At 37.8% G+C, this 20,000-nt stretch overlaps 1 protein-coding gene across 27 annotated transcripts in view; it reads right to left on the bottom strand.

Annotated features, from left to right (window-relative positions):
• kcnma1b (potassium large conductance calcium-activated channel, subfamily M, alpha member 1b) overlaps positions 1 to 20,000 on the bottom strand; it is a 144,706-nt gene that overhangs the window by 89,605 nt on the left and 35,101 nt on the right. For all 27 annotated transcript variants that reach the window (XM_073919037.1, XM_073919038.1, XM_073919006.1 and 24 more), the window contains exon 4: positions 16,524 to 16,585. Coding sequence is in view for 25 of the 27 variants with exons in the window: in XM_073919006.1 (XP_073775107.1) it covers positions 16,524 to 16,585 (62 nt within the window). In the remaining 2 variants the exon portion in view is untranslated. The remainder of the gene's footprint in view (positions 1 to 16,523; positions 16,586 to 20,000) is intronic.

Raw genomic sequence — 20,000 nt, 5'->3', positions numbered from 1 at the left:
GCTAAGGTGTTGCTAGGTGGTTGCTAAGGTGTCCTAAGTGGTTGCTAGGTGGTTGCTAAGGTGTTGCTAGGCGGTTGCTAGGGTGTCCTAGGTGGTTGCTAAGGTGTTGCTAGGCGGTTGCTAGGGTGTCCTAAGTGGTTGCTAGGTGGTTGCTAAGGTGTTGCTAGGCGGTTGCTAGGGTATTCTGAGTGGTTGCTAAGGCGTTGCTAGGTGGTTGCTAGGGTGTCCTGAGTGGTTGCTAGGTGGTTGCTAAGGTGTTGCTAGGTGGTTGCTAGGGTGTCCTGAGTGGTTGCTAGGTGGTTGCTAAGGCGTTGCTAAGCAGTTGCTAGGGTGTTCTGAGTGGTTGCTAAGGTGTTGCTAGGTGGTTGCTAAGGTGTCCTAAGTGGTTGCTAGGTGGTTGCTAAGGTGTTGCTAGGTGGTTGCTAAGGTGTTGCTAGGCGGTTGCTAGGGTGTCCTAAGTGGTTCCTAGGTGGTTGCTAAGGTGTTGCTAGGCGGTTGCTAAGGTGTCCCAAGTGGTTGCTAGGTGGTTGCTAAGGTGTTGCTAGGTGGTTGCTAAGGTATTCTGAGTGGTTGCTAAGGCGTTGCTAGGCGGTTGCTAGGGTGTCCTTAGTGGTCGCTAGGCCCTTACTAAGGCATTACTAGGCCGTTGCTAGGCGGTTGCTAGGGTAGTTTGGGTGGTTGCTAGGCAGTTTGCTAGGGTACCCTGGTTGGTTACTAGGCAAGCCCCACATACATGCTTGATAAAACATTTATACTTAGTAAGCATTTCTAGCAAGTTACAGTACTTGGCTAGTCAATATTAGCATGTAGCTAGTCACTGCTAGCATGTGTAGCATATAGGAAGTTCCGTATGCTAGCATGAGTCAAACGAGCCAATCTCCAAGTCTCTACGATGTTCTGATGCTGAGATATAGCTGTTGATGAATGGTTGCTAGGGTACTCTGTTTTGTTGCTATGGGCGAGGTTACAGAGTGAACTTGAATGTGGTTGGTTGTCTTAGTCAAATGAACCAACCCCCTTGTCTCTATGACACTGCTATGCAAAGATATGCATCTTGGCCTATTTTAATGGAAGTCTAAGGAATCAATTTGGGGGCGTGGCTTGTGAGCTTTATTATCATATTGAGATGCTCATTGGTTGTCTGAGTCAGATGAGCCATCCCCCAAGTCAATAGGACACTGCTATGCAAAGATATGCATGTAGGCCAGTTATTAACATGAGTCTAGTATGAATTAGCATGTTACTAGCATGATTCTAGTTCAAATTAGCATGTCATTAGCATGTTTCCAGTATGAGTTAGCATGTCATTAGCATGATTAGCATATGAGTAGCATGTTGCTAGCATGATTGGCATGTCATTAGCATGTTAGAATTATAAGCATTTGATAGCACAGCTAATTACATTATATAGGACAGTTGCTAGGGTGCAGTATGTGGTAGTTAGGGGTGTGGCTAGAAAGTTAAAAGGCCATCAGTGATTGGCTGCTGGCTAGACTGAGTTAAATGAGCTCAGCCATTAGTCTCTATGACAGTCTGATGCAGAGTTATGAGCTCACAAAGTTTGATCCCATGTTAAGTCAATGAGAGTCTTTTGTAATGGAAGTCTACGGGACAGTTGCTAGGGTGCAGTATGTGGTAGTTAGGGGTGTGGCTAGAAAGTTAAAAGCTCATCAGTTATTGGCAGTTTGGTAGTCTGAGTTAAATGAGCTCAGCCATTAGTCTGTATGACAGTCTGATGCAGAGTTATGAGCTCACAAAGTTTGATCCCATGTTAAGTCAATGAAAGTCTTTTGAATGGAAGTCTACGGGACAGTTGCTAGGGTGCCATAAGTGGTTGCTAGGGAGTGGCTAGTAAGTCTAAAGGTCATCAGTGATTGGCTGCTGACTAGACTGAGTTGAATGAGGCCTGACTCTAGTCTGTAGGACAGTCTGATGCAGAGTTATGAGCTCACAAAGGTTGACTCAATGTTAAGTCAATGGCAGTCTTTTACAATGGAAGTCTATGGGACAGTTGCTAGGGTGCCAAAAGTGGTTGCTAGGGAGTGGCTAGTAAGTTTAAAGGTCATCAGTTATTGGCTGCTGGCTAGACTGAGTTAAATGAGCCCAGTTAGAAGTCTGTAGGACAGTCTGATGCAGAGTTATGAGGTGACAAAGTTTGACCCAATGTTAAGTCAATGGGAATTTTGGGAATTTTCCGGGTCGTTTTTCGGAAAACCGAAAGTCGGATCAGTCGGAAAAGATATAGCAACCCGAGTCAGACCAGTTTGAAGGTTTGACGAAAGTTTGAGGTATGAAGCTTGAAAGGGTTAGGAGGAGATAGACTTTAAAATTAGTCTCAGAAGAAAGAAGAAGAAGAAGAAGAAGCAGAATAATAATAAGTTTAAGTGAGATAACAGTATGTTGGCTTTTCAAGCCACCATAACTAGACAGTAAAGTTCGTCGAGACAAACTTTGAGGCTGGCTTGACAAAGCCTGTTGGTAATAGTTTGTTTAGTTTAAAAACAGTTTGAAAAAGTATAAGTAGCATGTTATTAGCATGATTCTAGCATGCATTAGCATGTTTCTAGCATGGATTAGCATGGATTAGCATGTTATTAGCATGAGTGTAGTACAAATTAGCATTTTATTAGCATGATTCTAGTATAAATTAGCATGTTTGAAAAAGTTTTTTCAAAGTTTGAAAAAGTATAAGTAGCATGTTATTAGCATGATTCTAGCATGCATTAGCATGATTCTAGCATGGATTAGCATGTTATTAGCATGAGTGTAGTATAAATTAGCATTTTATTAGCATGATTCTAGTATAAATTAGCATGTTATTAGCATGCTTCTAGCATGAATTAGCATGTTACTAGCATGATTCTAGAATAAATTAGCATGTCACTAGCCTGATTCTAGTATGAATTAACATACTGCTAGCATGATTCTAGTATGAATTAGCAGGTTATTAGCATGATTTTAGCATGAATTAGCATGATTCTACTATGAATTAGCATGTTACTAGAATGATTCTAGCATGAATTAGCATGTTACTCACATGATTCTAGCATGAATTAGCATGTTATTAGCATGATTATAGTATGAATTAGCATGTTACTAGCATGATTCTAGCGTGAATTAGCATGTTATTAGCATGATTCTGGCATGCATTAGCATGTTACTAGCATGATTCTAGTATGAATTAGCATGTTATTAGCATGATTCTAGTATGAATTAGCATGTTACTAGCATGATTCTAGTATGAATTAGCATGTCACATAGCATGCTTAGGTGGTTGCTAGGGTATTCTGAGTGGTTGCTAAGTCGTTGCTAGGCAGTTGCTAGGGTGTCCTGAGTGGTTGCTAGGTGGTTGCTAAGATGTTGCTAGGCGGTTGCTAGGCTGTTGCTAGGTGGTTGCTATGGTGTTCTGAGTGGTTGCTAGGTGGTTGCTAAGGCATTGCTAGGCCGTTGCTAAGATGTTGCTAGGTGGTTGCTAGGGTGTTCTGAGTGGTTGCTAAGGTGTTGCTAGGCGGTTGCTAGGGTGTTCTAAGTGGTTGCTAGGTTGTTGCTAAGGTGTTGCTAGGTGGTTGCTAGGGTGTTCTGAGTGGTTGCTAGGTGGTTGCTAAGGTGTTGCTAGGTGGTTGCTAAGGAGTCCTAAGTGGTTGCTAGGCGGTTGCTAAGGTGTTGCTAGGTGGTTGCTAGGGTATTCTGAGTGGTTGCTAAGGCGTTGCTAGGCGGTTGCTAGGGTGTCCTGAGTGGTTGCTAGGTGGTTGCTAAGGTGTTGCTAGGTGGTTGCTAGGGTGTCCTGAGTGGTTGCTTGGTGGTTGCTAAGGCGTTGCTAGGCGGTTGCTAGGGTGTTCTGACTGGTTGCTAGGTCGTTGCTAAGGTGTTGCTAGGCGGTTGCTAAGGTGTCCCAAGTGGTTGCTAGGTGGTTGCTAAGGTATTGCTATGTGGTTGCTAATTTATTCTGAGTGGTTGCTAAGGCGTTGCTAGGCGGTTGCTAGGGTGTCCTGAGTGGTCGCTAGGCCCTTATTAAGGCATTACTAGGCCGTTGCTAGGTGGTTGCTAGGCGGTTGCTAGGGTAATTTGGGTGCTTGCTAGGCAGTTGCTAGGGTACCCTGGGTGGTTACTAGGCAAGCCTCACATACATGCTTGATAAAACATTTAAACTAAGTAAGCATGTCTAGCAAGTTACAGTACTTGGCTAGTCAATATTAGCATGTAGCTAATCACTGCTAGCATGTGTAGCATATAGGAAGTTCCATTTTCTAGCATGAGTCAAACGAGCCAATCTCCAAGTCTCTACGATGTTCGGATGCTGAGATATAGCTGTTGATGAATGGTTGCTAGGGTACTTTGTTTTGTTGCTATGGGCGAGGTTACAGAGTGAACTTGAATGTGGTTGGCTGTCTAAGTCAAATGAACCAACCCCATGTATCTATGACACTGCTATGCAAAGATATGCATCTTGGCCTATTTTAATGGAAGTCTATGGAATCAATTTGGGGGCGTGGCTTGTGAGCTTCATTATCATATTGAGATGCTCATTGGTTGTCTGAGTCAGATGAACCATCCCCCAAGTCAATAGGACAATGCTAAGCAAAGATATGCATGTAGGCCAGTTATTAACATCAGTCTAGTATGAATTAGCATGTTACTAGCATGATTCTAGTACAAATTAGCATGTCATTAGCATGTTTCCAGTATGAGTTAGCATGTCATTAGCATGATTAGCATATGAGTAGCATGTTGCTAGCATGATTGGCATGTCATTAGCATGTTAGAATTATAAGCATTTGATAGCACAGCTAATTACTGTCTATAGGACAGTTGCTAGGGTGCAGTATGTGGTAGTTAGGGGTGTGGCTAGAAAGTTAAAAGGCCATCAGTGATTGGCTGCTGGCTAGACTGAGTTAAATGAGCTCAGCCATTAGTCTCTATGACAGTCTGATGCTGAGTTATGAGCTCACAAAGTTTGATCCCATGTTAAGTCAATGAGAGTCTTTTGTAATAGAAGTCTACGGGACAGTTGCTAGGGTGCAGTATGTGGTAGTTAGGGGTGTGGCTAGAAAGTTAAAAGCTCATCAGTTATTGGCAGATTGGTAGTAGGAGTTTAATGAGCTCAGCCATAAGTCTGTATGACAGTCTGATGCAGAGTTATGAGCTCACAAAGTTTGATCCCATGTTAAGTCAATGAGAGTCTATTGAATGGAAGTCTATGGGACAGTTACTAGGGTCCAAAAGTGGTTGCTAGGGCGTGGCTAGAAAGTTTAAAGGTGATCAGTCATTGGCAGTTTGATAGTCTGAGTTAAATGAGCCCAGTTAGAAGTCTGTGCAACAGTCTGATGCAGAGTTATGAGCTCACAAAGTTTGATCCAATGTTAAGTCTATGGGATTTTTCCGACGGTCCCGGGACGTTTTTCGGAAAACCGAAAGTCGGATCAGTCGGAAAAGATATAGCATAAAGAGTCAGACCAGTTTGGAGGTCTGGTGTGAGTTTGGTGGTAATAGTTTGAAAGTTCAAGGAGCAGATAGATTTTGAATTTTAGTCTCAGAAGAAGAATAATAAATAACTAGAACCTAAAGTTCGTTGACGAACTTTGATGTTGGCTTGAGAAAGCCAACGTGACTGCGCCGGGGACTCAAAGGCAGTTGGCAGGAAGCACAGCGGTTGAGAAGTGGTTGCTAGGCGGTTGCTAAGATGTTGCTAAGGCATTCCTAGGTAGTTGCTAAGGTGTTCTGAGTGGTTTCTAGGCTGTTGCTAGGGTCCACTGGACTGTTAATCGGAAGGCCTCATTTACATTTTTGATCAAATCGAGAGAGAGAGAGGACTGATTTGTTCAGGTTGTTTAATGCAGATCACTATAGTATAGTTAGTATTTATAGTATATATTATAATCTGAACAAAATTACATTATAATAAACATCATATGAAGAAAAATATTAAATTAAAACACTAATGAAACAATAGCACATACATTTAGTTAATTTGTCTATTATTTAATCAATCTTATCAGTTTTGCAGTTAATATAGAGTACAGTCAATTTACAGTAATTTGCAGCGTTATATATATAGTTATAGTTATATAGTTATATACAGTTTACAGGAAGAAAATCGCATTAAATACAATATTAGGCCGTCTTCATCACGTGGTTAATTCTGACCAATGACGTTGTTCCACCCCACTGGCCACTAACACAATGTTATAATCGTAATATTTAGTTGTCATCACCTGGGTGATTTTTTTTTTTTTTTGGTACAGCATAGGCCAACAGCTTGGCTTTCATTGTCATTATCACAAGTAAGGAGAAGGCTTTTTTGCGGTACAGAATATTCTGTTTTGAAAGAAATATCTGAAGTAAACTTATGTTTTTGCCAACATAAAAGGGGAATAAAAAATAATTTTTATAACACTAACCATAAATGTGTGTATGTGTGTGTGTGTATGTATGTATATATATATATATATATATATATATATATATATATATATATATATATATATATATATATATATATATACATACATACAGTTGAAGTCAGAATTATTAACCCCCATTTGATTTTTTTTTTCTTTTTTAAATATTTCCCAAATGATGACACTTTATTTTTACTGTTTGTAAATAATTGTTGTTAACATTTTTGCTTTAAAACATTATAATACTGTTTTTGCACAATAAATAAAATGTGATTTAAAAAGTGCAAACATTGTCTTTGTTAGAATTTACACGTGATTACAACGGTATAAAGACGTTCAGGTCCGACCGGACCGAATGGAAAGAAATTGTAGGTTTTGAAGATGGATTATTAGTTTTGTGGCAAGGACATAGCTGTTTTTAGAGGGTTAAAATAAGGATTAAAAATAAAGTTAGAATGATTTTATATTAATTATGTTTATTGTATAATATACGTGAATGTTCGCATGGCTTTCATTTTCATTATCACAAGTAGAGGAGAAGGCTTTTTCACGGCACAGAATATTCTGTTTTGAAAGAAATATCTGAAGTAAAGTTATGTTTCTGCCAACATCAGAGGCATGCATTTTAAAACTCACAGGGTAGCAGACAGAAATGCATGCGGGTCGATTCCGACGCGGATGATTCTGCATCCAGATCAGTTTTATTACGCTTTATGGAGTTCACTGCGAGCATAATATGAAGTGCCTCTTAAAGGGCCATTGCTAAATTACAAAGGGCTCAAAAATAGTCTTCTGGCGCCATCTCGTGGACACTCTGACACGCTTTGAGTCTGAATTTTACAAATTTAATATAAAAAAAATATTTATAGGAAAACTGTTATTTATAATTACACCAAATAAATATGATAATTATCAGTAATTTCAAACACATCTTTTGGCCAAATTTGAGGATTGTATACTTTTTTATATGCCCCAAATACTCGATACAATTTTTTAATTAAAACATTTTTTATTCAAAAACTACAAATGTTATCGGCATGAGGACATACAGCAACCATCTCATGAGCAGTAGGCAGCTTTTGACCAAATTTGGGGCTTGTAGCATCTAAGCCCTGGGAGGAGAAGCGATTGCTTTTTTAAGTCAGAAGCCGGAATAATAATAAGAATAATAATAATAATAAGAATAAGTTTAAGTAGCATTACAGTATGTTGGCTTTCTCAAGCCAACATAAAAATAATAATAATAAGTTTAAATAGCATAACAGTAGGTTGGCTTTGACAAGCCAGCCTAACTAGAACCTAAAGTTCGTTGACGAACTTTGATGTTGGCTTGAGAAAGCCAACGTGACTGCGCCGGGGACTCAAAGGCAGTTGGCAGGAAGCACAGCAGTTGAGAAGTGGTTGCTAGGCGGTTGCTAAGGTGTAGCTAAGGCATTCCTAGGTAGTTGCTAGGGTGTTCTGAGTGGTTTCTACGCTGTTGCTAGGGTCCACTGGACTGTTAATCGGAAGGCCTCATTTACATTTTTGATCAAATCGAGAGAGAGAGAGAGAGAGAGAGAGAGAGAGAGAGAGAGAGAGAGAGAGAGAGAGAGAGAGAGAGAGGACTGATTTGTTCAGGTTGTTTAATGCAGATCACTATAGTATAGTTAGTATTTATAGTATATATTATAATCTGAACAAAATTACATTATAATAAATAGCATATAAAGAAAAATATTAAATTAAAATACTAATGAAACAATAGCACATGCATTTAGTTAATTTGTCTTTTATTTAATCAGTCTTATAATTTTTGCAGTTAATATAGAGTACAGTCAATTTACAGTAATTTGCAGCATTATATATATAGTTATAGTTATATAGTTATATACAGTTTACAGGAAGAAAATCGCATTAAATACAATATTATAGGACGTCTTCATCACATGGTTAATTCTGACCAATGACGTTGTTCCACCCCACTGGCCACTAACACAATGTTATAATCGTAATATTTAGTTGTCATCACCTGGGTGATTTTATTTTTTTTTGGTACAGCATAGGCCAAAAGCTTGGCTTTCATTGTCATTATCACAAGTGAGGAGAAGGCTCTTTTGCGGCACAGAATATTGTTTTGAAAGAAATATCTGAAGTAAACTTATGTTTTTGCCAACATAAAAGGGGGATTAAGAAATAATCCTTATAACCCTAACCATAAATGTGTGTATGTGTTATATATGTATATATGTATATATGTATGTATATATATACATACATATATACAGTTGAAGTCAGAATTATTAACCCCCTTTTGATTTTTTTCCCCTTTTTAAAATATTTCCCAAATTATGTTTAACAGAGCAAGGAAATTTTCACAGTATGTCTGATAATATTTTTTCTTCTTGAGAAAGTCTTATTTGTTTTATTTCGGCTAGAATAAAAGCAGTTATTAATTATTTAAAAACTATTTTTGGGACACAATTATTTGCCCCTTTAAGCAATTTTTTTTGATAGTCTACAGAACAAACCATCGTTATACAATAACTTGCCCTAACCTGCCTAGTTCACCTTATTAACCTAGTTAAGGCTTTAAATGTCACTTTAAGCTGTATAGAAGTGTCTTGAAAAATATCAAGTCAAATATTATTTACTGTCATCATGGCAAAGATAAAATAAAGAAGTTATTAGAAATGAGTTATTTAAAACTATTATGCTTAGAAATGTGCTGAAACAATCTTCCCTCCATTAAACAGAAATTGGGGAAAAAATAAACAGGGGAGCTAATAATTCTGACTTCAACTGTATGTATATATATGTATATACACACACTTTATTTTCACTGTTTGTAAATAATTGTTCTTAACATTTTTGCTTTAAAACATTATAATACTGTTTGGATTTCCCCCCATAATAATAAATTGTGAACATTGCAGTGTAAATTGCAATCCAGATGTTACAGAGAGAAATTGATGCAGCAACAGCAGAACATATTAAGGGGATTTAAAAAATCTTCATACATTGTATGTATATATATATATATATATATATATATATATATATTCACTATTTTAAAATACATTTTCTTTGCTGTGTGTTTTTATTGGTTATGATGCTGTTTGGATGTTTTATTTTTTGCACAATAAATAAAATGTGATTTAAAAAGTGCAAACATTGTCTTTGTTAGAATTTACACGTGATTACAACGGTATAAAGACGTTCAGGTCCGACCGCACCGAATGGAAAGAAATTGTAGGTTTTGAAGATGGATTATTAGTTTTGTGGCAAGGACATAGCTGTTTTTAGGGTTAAATACAGATTAAAAATAAAGTTAGAATGATTTTATATTCAATATGTTTATTGTATAATATACGTGAATGTTCGCATGGCTTTCATTTTCATTATCACAAGTTGAGGAGTCAGCACGGATAACTCCGGATATCTCCGCCTCTTAAAGGAGCAGTGCCTCTTAAAGGGCCAGTACTAAATTACAAAGGGCTCAAAAATGGTTCTCTGGCGCCATCTCGTGGACACTCTGACACGCTTTGAGTCTGAATTTTACAAATTTAATATAAAAAAAATATTTATAGGAAAACTGTTATTTATAATTACACCAAATAAATATGACAATTATCAGTAATTTCAAACACATCTTTTGGCCAAATTTGAGGATTGTATACTTTTTTATATGCCCCAAATACTCAATACAATTTTTTAATAAAAAAATTTTTAATTCAAAAACTACAAATCTTATCGGCATGAGGACATACAGCAACCATCTCATGAGTAATAGACAGCTTTTGACCAAATTTGGGGCTTGTAGCATCTAAGCCCTGGGAGGAGAAGCGATTGCTTTTTTTTGGTCAGAAGCCGGAATAATAATAATAAGAATAAGTTTAAGTAGCATTACAGTATGTTGGCTTTCTCAAGCCAACATAATAATAAGTTTACGTGAGATAACAGTATGTTGGCTTTTCAAGCCACCATAACAACCACAACAACAGCTCAACAACAACTATAACAACAACAACTAAACAAGAACAGGGGCCTGTTTCAGAAAGGAGGTTCAAACAACTCGGAGTTTAAACTTGAACTCTGAGTTGATTTACCAAGAGATTAAAAACTCAGAGTTTTCGGTTTCAGAATAGCTGATCTGAGCTGGGTCAATCAACTTTGAGTAGACCAGCTCAGAGTTAAGCGCGCGCACCGTGACTTTAAAAAGGCATTATCAATGGAGCGCAGACATTACGAGTGACTATGGCAACATCTTAAAAAAAGAGATCAGCATTTCTTTCTCTGGCTGAACTTGATCTGCTCATGCAAAGTTATAGCAAATATAAGTGTATATATTTAAAAAGAAGCAACCATCAGTGAAACAGAGACAGTTAGCGTGGGAAAACAGCTGCTCAAGTCAATGCGTAATTTTTAATTTTAAGTATTTAAACATTTAAGTATAATAAAATAAGTAATGTAATGTGTGTCGTTTTTACTTTTTTCTAAACTTTTATACACTTTTATCAGTTTTAATAGATTTAACAGTGCACTTGTTGTGTGTCTGCCTTTTTATTGATCAAGTGATAGAGGCTGATATAACATTAAGAAGGTAAGCAGTAATAAAATAATTTAGACAGAATAATAATCCTATTAATCTAGTAACAGTGCATGTCGAAGGTTAAGCTAATTATTTATGAAAAAAAGGACAAGCCTTGTACGTGACTTTGTTCTGTGTGTGACAAAAATGTAGGCAATAGCTGTGTTTCCATCAAAATATAGGCTATTACATAAATTTGTGCAAAACTGGAATAACGCCTAAAAATAAAGCAGCGTTTTTATCCAAAGAGTCGAAGAGAACACAATCGTCACTTCCTGATTAACTTGCGCCAAATATCAACAGTAAAAACAGAATTTACTGCGGTAGAAGAAGCTGCATCAATGATTTTTTTATTTAATTAATGTACTTGCGCCTCAGAATACAATTGACAAACAATGAACACGTGGGGGCGTTTGAAGCCAGACGCGGAGTTCTTGACACACTCCAGACGCTCGGAGGTAATTAATAATATACACTAATACTGAAACAGTAAAGGCATTTTAGAATGACTAAGACAACATTTAAGATGTTCTGCAGTGTGCTCAGTCTGCTGGTTTGTCCATTCACAAAGATTTTCATCATCATCTCTAACAAACCTTTTTTTAATGTAAATACTGTAATTTGTTAAGTGCACTTCGTAGTTTATGTGCATCTTATCAAATAAAAGTTTAACCTACTCAGTTATGCACATGTTTAATTATGCGTATTTTCAAAAGTTATGTTAATCACGTCGTATCCATCAATCGTTTTTATGGGCATCTACAAAATGAGCTCTAAAATAGGTGTGTGGAAACGTAAGACTAATGCGAGAAATACCGCTTCATCTTTAAAAAAGAAGGAGACCGACAGAAACTCAGAGTTTAGAGAATAAAACCTGCTCCGGACCAGGTTAGATTCACAGAGTAAGTTACCACAGTAACTGACTCTGAGTTAAAGTTACCTTTCTTTCAGAAACAGGCTTGACTTACCCTGATTTCTTGAGTTTGACAAACCTGCCATTTTGAAAACGGAAAAACCAGAGTTTCTCTCATTTCAGGGTTAAAATACTCTGAGTTTTCACTTAACCTCCTTTCTGAAACAGGCCCCAGCTCAACAACAATTGCAGCTCAACTACTACAATCAAAACATTAGCTACTACAGCTATAACTGCATCAGCCACTTCACTTTACTTGTTGACTTTACTTCACTTCTGTTCACTTTACTTCTGTTCACTACATTTCTATTCACTTCACTTCTGTTTACTTCACTTTACTTCACTTCTGTTCACTTTACTTCACTTATGTTCACTTCACTTCTGTTCACTCCATTTCTGTTCACTTTACTTCACTTATGTTCACTTAACTTCTGTTCACTCCATTTCTGTTCACTTTACTTCACTTATGTTCACTTAACTTCTGTTCACTCCATTTCTGTTCACTTTACTTCACTTATGTTCACACTTCTGTTCACTCCATTTCTGTTCACTCCAATTCTGTTCACTACACTTCTGTTCCCTTCACTTCACTTCACGTATGTTCACACCTCTGTTCACTACACTTCTGTTCCCTTCACTTCACTTCTGTTCACTACACTTCTGTTCCCTTCACTTCACTTCTGTTCATTACACTTCTGTTCCCTTCACTTCACTTCTGTTCACTACACTATTGTTCACTTCACTATACTTAACTTATGTTCACACCTCTGTTCACTACACTTCTATTCACTTCACTTCTGTTCACTCCACTTTTGTTTACATTGACTTTACTTCACTTCTATTCACTTCACTTCTGTTCACTTCACTTTACTTCACTTCTGTTCACTTCACTTCTCTTCACTTCTGTTCACTTCACTTTACTTCACTTCTGTTCACTTCACTTCTGTTCACTTCTGTTCACTACACTTCTCTTCACTTCACTTTTGTTCACTACACTTAAGTCCATTTAATTTTTGACGGTTCATCTCTGTTTACTCCTGTTCATCTCTGTATCAGCCCTTTGAGAAACATTGAAGTATAAATGTCCTCAATCACAGGACCTGATTGAACACAGTAGAGTCTGTTTGGAGTTCACTTCTTTCAAACAAACAAATCTTCCAATGTAAAACTCAGATACGCATAGCCTCCCTCCCTCTCACTCTCTCTCACACACACACACACACACACACACACACACACACACACACACACACACACACACACACACACACACACACACACACTTCTACATCTGCTTAATTTCTGACAAATGAAATTCCCCATTCTCTGAAGCGGTTTCTAATGCCGCTGTCCGGCTGTAAGCTGATGCCCGCCGCAGGTTTGCAGAGCTCAGGACAATTCAACTCTGCCCGCCGGAGGCCACAGAATCAAATCACATCGCTAAATCCCCCATGATGCACTAATGAGGAAGAGGATAAGGCTTACTTCCTGTGTGGACGGGTCTGCTTTGAGCATGAGAGTGTGTTTCTGATGCCAAAAACAGGACATGCCGTTCAGAAACGAAAGATCAGAGCGATAATAACACAAAGGGTCGAGACTTACTGAAACAAGCACCACTATTTGGCATCTAAAGCGCAAACATTGCAAACAGTCAAATGTCCTTTCATGCATCTTATATAGCACGTGTGTTTAACTGAAGTGATGCAATTAGGTTAATTTGCTCTCCTTGCACACTCTTTTTTCCAGAGCTGGTCACTGACACCAGAGTAATTGGATCTTGTGTCTATCTCATTCTCAACACAGAAAGCAGAATGATTTTCAGCTAATAATCATCAGTGCCTGGTTGTTTGACTTCTGCACTATAAATGTTAACACATACGTAAAATAGCCTACTTTTATTGAGCTTCTACACTCAGTGAGTGTCAAAGGGCTCGTTTTGTGATTAGGGTGAACTATTTCTTTAATTTAGTCACCCTCAGGCCATTCATATGTAGGTGGCTTATTTCCTTCAGAAAAACATTATAGAAGATCTTCAGATGAGACTGAGTGAATCATGAGTTGAGTGAATCATAAATAGAGTTAACCCAGTGAATCATGTGTTGAATGTGTTGAATAAAGTGTGAGTTAACTGAACCTTGAGTTGAGGGATGCTTGAGTTGAGTGAATCATAAGTTGAATAAATTAAGAAAAGAGTGAGTTAACTGAACCTTGAGTTGAGTGAATCATGAGTCGAGCGAATCATGAGTTAAGTGAATCATGAGTTGAGTGAATCATAAGTTGAATAAATTAAGAAAAGTGTGAGTTGAGTGAATCCTGAGTTGAGTGAATCATGAGTTAAGTGAATCATGAGTTAAGTGAATCATGAGTTGAGTGAATCATGAGTTGAGTGAATTTTGAGTTGAGTGAATCTTGAGTTGATTGAGTTGAGTGATTCATGACCTATGTGAACTTTGAGTTAAGTGAGTTGAGTGAATCATGAGTTGAGTAAATCATGAGTTGAGTAAATCATGAGTTGAGTGAATCTTGAGTTGAGTGAATTTTGAGTTGAGTGAATCTTGAGTTGAGTGAATCATGAGTTGAGTGAATCTTGAGTTGAGTGAATCATGAGTTGAGTGAATTTTGAGTTGAGTGAATCTTGAGTTGAGTTGAGTAATTCATGACCTATGTGAACTTTGAGTTAAGTGAGTTGAGTGAATCATGAGTTGAGTAAATCATGAGTTGAGTAAATCATGAGTTGAGTGAATCTTGAGTTGAATAAATCTTGAGTCGAGGGAATCAGGAGTTCAGGAAATCTTGAGTTAAGTGAATCATGTGTTGAGTGAATCATGAATTGAGTGAATCTTGAGTTGATTGAGTTAAGTGAATCATGAGTTGAGAGAATCTTGATTTGATTGAGTTGAGTGAATCAGGAATTGAGTAAATCTTGAGTTGAGTGAATCTTGAGTTGAGTGAATCATGAGTTGAGTGAATCTTGAGTTGAGTGAATCATGAGTTGAGTGAATCTTGAGTTGAGTGAATCATGAGTTGAGTGAATCATGAGTTGAGTCAATCGTTAGATCCCTAGCCTTAAGCAGAAGACAGCCTCGTTACATATAAAAGGAATTATTATTACTGGTATTATTCAGGAGAACAAGCACAGGTTGCTCCACAAACAGCAGAGTTCCAGCTCCTGCTCTGGCCGGTGGTGTGTTATAGCGGTCTTCACCTTTTAAAGCTCAGTGATGTGTGTGTGTGTGTGTGTGTGTGTGTGTGTGAGATGTTCACATGACGTCAGTTTGAGCTGTAAAACCGCACATCTTCACTGCTCAAGCTCTAAACTCATCTTTCTATTGCTAAATCTGTCTGTGGCTCCCCGAGGGATGATTCCTTCCGCAACAGTCGCCATCACTCATTCATCTACACAGCCTCCGCTACAGACACACAGCACAAATCTTCATCAGGACACTTTCGTATATACATAATACAGGAGCTCTTTTGATAGTTTATTGATTATTGATGCTGCTAAGTGCCTGTAAATGTATGCTGAAGTCTTTGATTTAGTGTAAAACAGGCCTGCTGTGAGCTCAGAGGTTGTTCATTGATTATTTAATTGACTTTATTTTTATAGCAATTGTGTTTATTTACAGACTTTGTGCAGTAAAACTACATTACCCATGATGCTGCAGAGACAATCAAGGTGAGCAAAACAATATATTGAGCTCCGCCCACTCCCATCAAGCAGAGTGAACGGCAGTCTGTGCACACTCTTGCCGTACTTCATGGATATTTTGTAATAAATGTTGAAATGGACTTTTGATTCTTTAATTGATCAATGTTATATTATTATTTAAATTCATTTCAGATTGAGGGCGGCACAGTGGCTTGCACTGAAGGTCGCTGGTTCGAGTACCTGCTGGGTCAGTTGGTGATTGTGTGTGGAGTTTGCATGTTCTCCCTGTGTTGTCACAGTGTGTATGGGTGTTTCCCAGTGATGGGTTGCAGCTGGAAAGGATTCCGCTGTGTAAAACATATGCTGGAATAGTTTATTCCGTTGTGGCGAGCCCTGATAAATCAGGAACTAAGCCGAACAAAAAATGAATGAATATTAATTTCAGATTGCATTGTGTCATTATTGTGTGGGATTGTTGTGGGTTTTGTTATTAAACTTTGTCTTTTATTTTATTTCTTTTTATTTTTTGTTTATATTTCATTTTTTATCGTTCTTTGTGCTGCAGAACAATAGACTACAATAAAACTGTTTACATTAAAAATATATTTAAAGCTTACGATATTTTTGAAAAGTGTTCAATAAATATTATTATTATGATGATGAGATCTTTATTGTTATTATATTAGTGCTTTAAAATGTATATTCACAATATTGCACAATAGTCCATGTGCTTATGTCTACAACCCTGTACTCTACAATCCACATTATACATTTATTTATATTTTATCACTTACATTTTTACATTTTACAACAACTTGATGATGTCACAGAGCTCACAATAAGAACCCTTTTCCCATAATTATTACCTCTCTATTATTATTAATGTTATTATTATTATTATTATTATTATTATTATTAATATTAATAATAATATCCTGGAGATAATATGCTGCCACAAATTTGAGAGTGTAGAAATAAAGATGAATGTGTACTCACTCAGAGGAGTCGATGAAGTAAATCACCAGAGCGCCAATGCTGAGGGCAAACACCAACACCACCTGAAACACACACACACACACACACACCACACACCACACACACATTACTGCAAGGAAAACTCCACTGCACTCCACTAGCCATGCAAGTCTACAGGCTGACAACGTATGGTTTTGGGTGTGTTTTTGTTTTGTTTTGTGTTTTGTATTGTTTCATGTTTTGCTTCGCATGTAGTTTTGCGTTTGTTTGTCATTTTGTTTTGTGTTTCATTTCTTGTTTCGGTTTGCGTTTTATGTTATGTTCCATTTCGTTTTGTTTCATGTTTTGTTTCACGATTTGTTTCGCATTTTATTTTTTGTTTTGTTTCTCCTTTCATTTAGTTTTTCTATTCGTGTTTCAGTTCAAGAATCATTTCTTGTTTCATTTTGCGTTTCGTGTTACGTTTCATTTAGTTTCGTTTCTCGTTTCTTTTTGCATTTCGTGTTTAAGTTCGTTTTGTTTCAAGTTTCAATTCGTGTTTCACTTTGCATTTAGTGTTACGTTCTGTTTCTTTTTGTTTTGCGTTTCATTTCGTGTTTCATTTAGCGTTTCGTGTTACATTCAGTTTCTTTTTTTTCGTTTCGTTTCGTTTTGCGTTTTGTGTTTCATTTTGTGATTCATTTCTCGTTTTGTGTTTTGCTTCTCGTTTCATTTTGCATTTCGTGTTACGTTTCATTTTGTTTTGTGTTTCATTTAATGCTTTGTTTCGCATTTCATTTTGCGTTTCGTGTTACGTTTTGTTTTGTTTCAAGTATCATTTCGTGTTTCGTTTTGCATTTCGTGTTAGGTTCCATTTCTTTTTGTTATTCATTTCATTTTGTGTTTCATTTCATGTTTTGTTTCTCTTTTCATGTTTTTTTTTTTTGGTGTTTCATTTCTCGTTTTATTTTGCATTTTGTGTTACATTTCCTTTCATTTTGTGTTTTGTTTCTCGTTTTGTTTTGGGTTTCGTGTTTGATTTCGTATTTTGTTTTGTATTATGTCATGAACAAATGTTGACCAAAGTGTTTTGCAAATCAAATAACACACATAATCTAAACTTTATGTAAAAACAAAGCAACATTTTTTGAGGGAACAAAAGAAAAGCTTTTTAACCTTTTAAAGTGTTTGTTCACCCAGAAGTTAAAAATGTCTTCAAAGTCTCCCTCGGGTGAGTATTATTATTACTATATTATTCCTCAAAGAAGCATATACAGAATAATGTTGGAAAGTGGTAACCATTGACAGCTATAGTAGTGAACAAATATAATGGAAGTTAACGGCAGCTTTTCATGCATTCTTCAGAATATCTACCTTTGTGTTCAACAGAACAGAGACAGGGAGAGGAAATGAATGAAGTTTTGTCTGCAGTCTTATGATGAAAGTGTGTGTTTCTCTTCTACTGATGCTCAAACTCTCTGTCAACAAGCTGCTGAGTGAGTGTGAGTGTGTGTGTGTGTGTGTGTGTGTGTGTGTGTGTGTGTGTGTGTGTGTGTGTGTGTGTTGCTGTAATCTGACTGAAGATTAACTGTTTGCTTCTGGACCAAACATTACTGGATTTTACTGCTGTTCTTAAAGGAAACTACTGTACATGCTGAGTGTGTGTGTGTGTGTGTGTGTGTGTGTGTGTGTGTGTGTGTGTGTGTGTGTGTGTGTGTGTGTGTGACAGTGCATGCATTTGTGTGTAAGAGAATATGTTAGTGTGATTTTTTTTTTTTTACAGTATTTGACGATGTTTGAGAGTGTGTGTCTGAGTGTCATCGCTTTACTGTGTGTGTGTGTGTGTGTGTGTGTGTGTTTCCTGCTGGCAGAAAGTCAGTTTAATCTGCAGATGTTGATGAGATTTGAGCAGATCTGATCAGTGTGTAAACAGGGAACATCAGTCTAGGAGAAGAACCCACCATCATTGAAGACATACACACACACACACACAGACCCAAAGAGACCCACACACACCCACACTCACACACCCAAATATTTATTTATTTGTATTAATTGATTGAAATATGCACTCAACATCAATCAATCATACACTAAAGAGCATTTAAAATGATGTACACGAGTCTGATCCACATCTCTACTGACTCAGGACTGTGTGTGTGTGTGTGTGTGTGTGTGTGTGTATGTGTGTGTGTGTGTGTGTGTGTGTGTGTGTGTGTGTGTGTGTAAATAAAGCTATGCTGGACTGTAAGCTGCCGGCTGAGCTGCTCTTCTCTCTCTCATGTATTTTGGATGAGCAGCAGATTATTTTACATCAGGGAAAACGCTATTGTCCCCGCACCATTCAAACACTCACACTCAGAAAACACCTGCATGTATTATTGATGCACACAGGAGGCGACGTCAACACCTCCCATCATACACAGGCTGATTTCAGCACTCTCTATAATGGAGAATAGAGTAATCCACATGGCCAGAAATGAAAACATGCTGCTATAGAGGCTAATACTGCACAGTGGGTCAGAGCAAATGGAGTATTGCTATTAATGCTAGGGCGTCACGGTGACACAGTGGGTAGCTTGATCGCCTCACAGCAAGATGTCTGGTTTGAGTCTCGGCTGGATCAGTTGGTGTTTCTGTGTGGAGTTTGCATGTTCTCCCGGTGTTGACGTTGGTTTCCTCCGGGTGCTCCAGTTTCCCCCACAGTCCAAACACATGCGCTATAGGGGAACTGATCAACTACACTGGCCGTAGTGTGTGTGTGTGTGTGTGTGTGTGTGTGAATGAGTGTGTATGGGTGTTCCCCAATACTGGGTTGCAGCCAGAAGGGCATCCGCTGTGTAAAACGTGCTGAACAAGTTGCCGGTTCATTGCACAGTGGTGACCACTGATTAATAAAGAGACTTAGCCGAAAAGAATTTGAATGAATGAATGAATGAATGAACTTTACACACATATACACACACACACACACACACACACACACACACACACACACGCAGACAGTAAAACTCAACCTTTGTTGCATTTATTTGTGCATAATAAAGGTTCTGCATATTAATAACGTGATGATTTACACCAACACACTGATAATGTTTTAGTGATTCAACAGGGCTACTGTACAGTTATAAGTGCTGGAGATAAGGCTATTCTACAGTGTGCGTGTGTGTGTGTGTGTGTGTGTGTGTGTGTGTGTGTGTGTGTGTGTGTGTGTGTTTGTCCAGCAGATCTAATCTTTGTCTGAAAGAGAAACTGTGTGTGTTTGTAATGAAATCTAAGACCGCTGTGAGATTGAGGAGAGCGATCGCAGCTGAACACACACTGTACACACAGGGGTCAAGGGTCACTCAGAGGTCAGGGGTTACACAGGGGTCAGAGAGCTGACTGACTGATACACTGCACACACTCACACACCAGATTCATCATCATCATGCAGTCAAGTGATGATATGACTCACGCACGTCCTGACCATATACACACACACGCATGCACACATATCTATATATATATATATATATA

The sequence above is a fragment of the Danio rerio genome, chromosome 12 (genome assembly GCF_049306965.1).
Source record: "Danio rerio strain Tuebingen ecotype United States chromosome 12, GRCz12tu, whole genome shotgun sequence".
NCBI lineage: Eukaryota > Metazoa > Chordata > Actinopteri > Cypriniformes > Danionidae > Danio > Danio rerio.
This window is presented reverse-complemented; position numbering and strand designations above follow the sequence as displayed.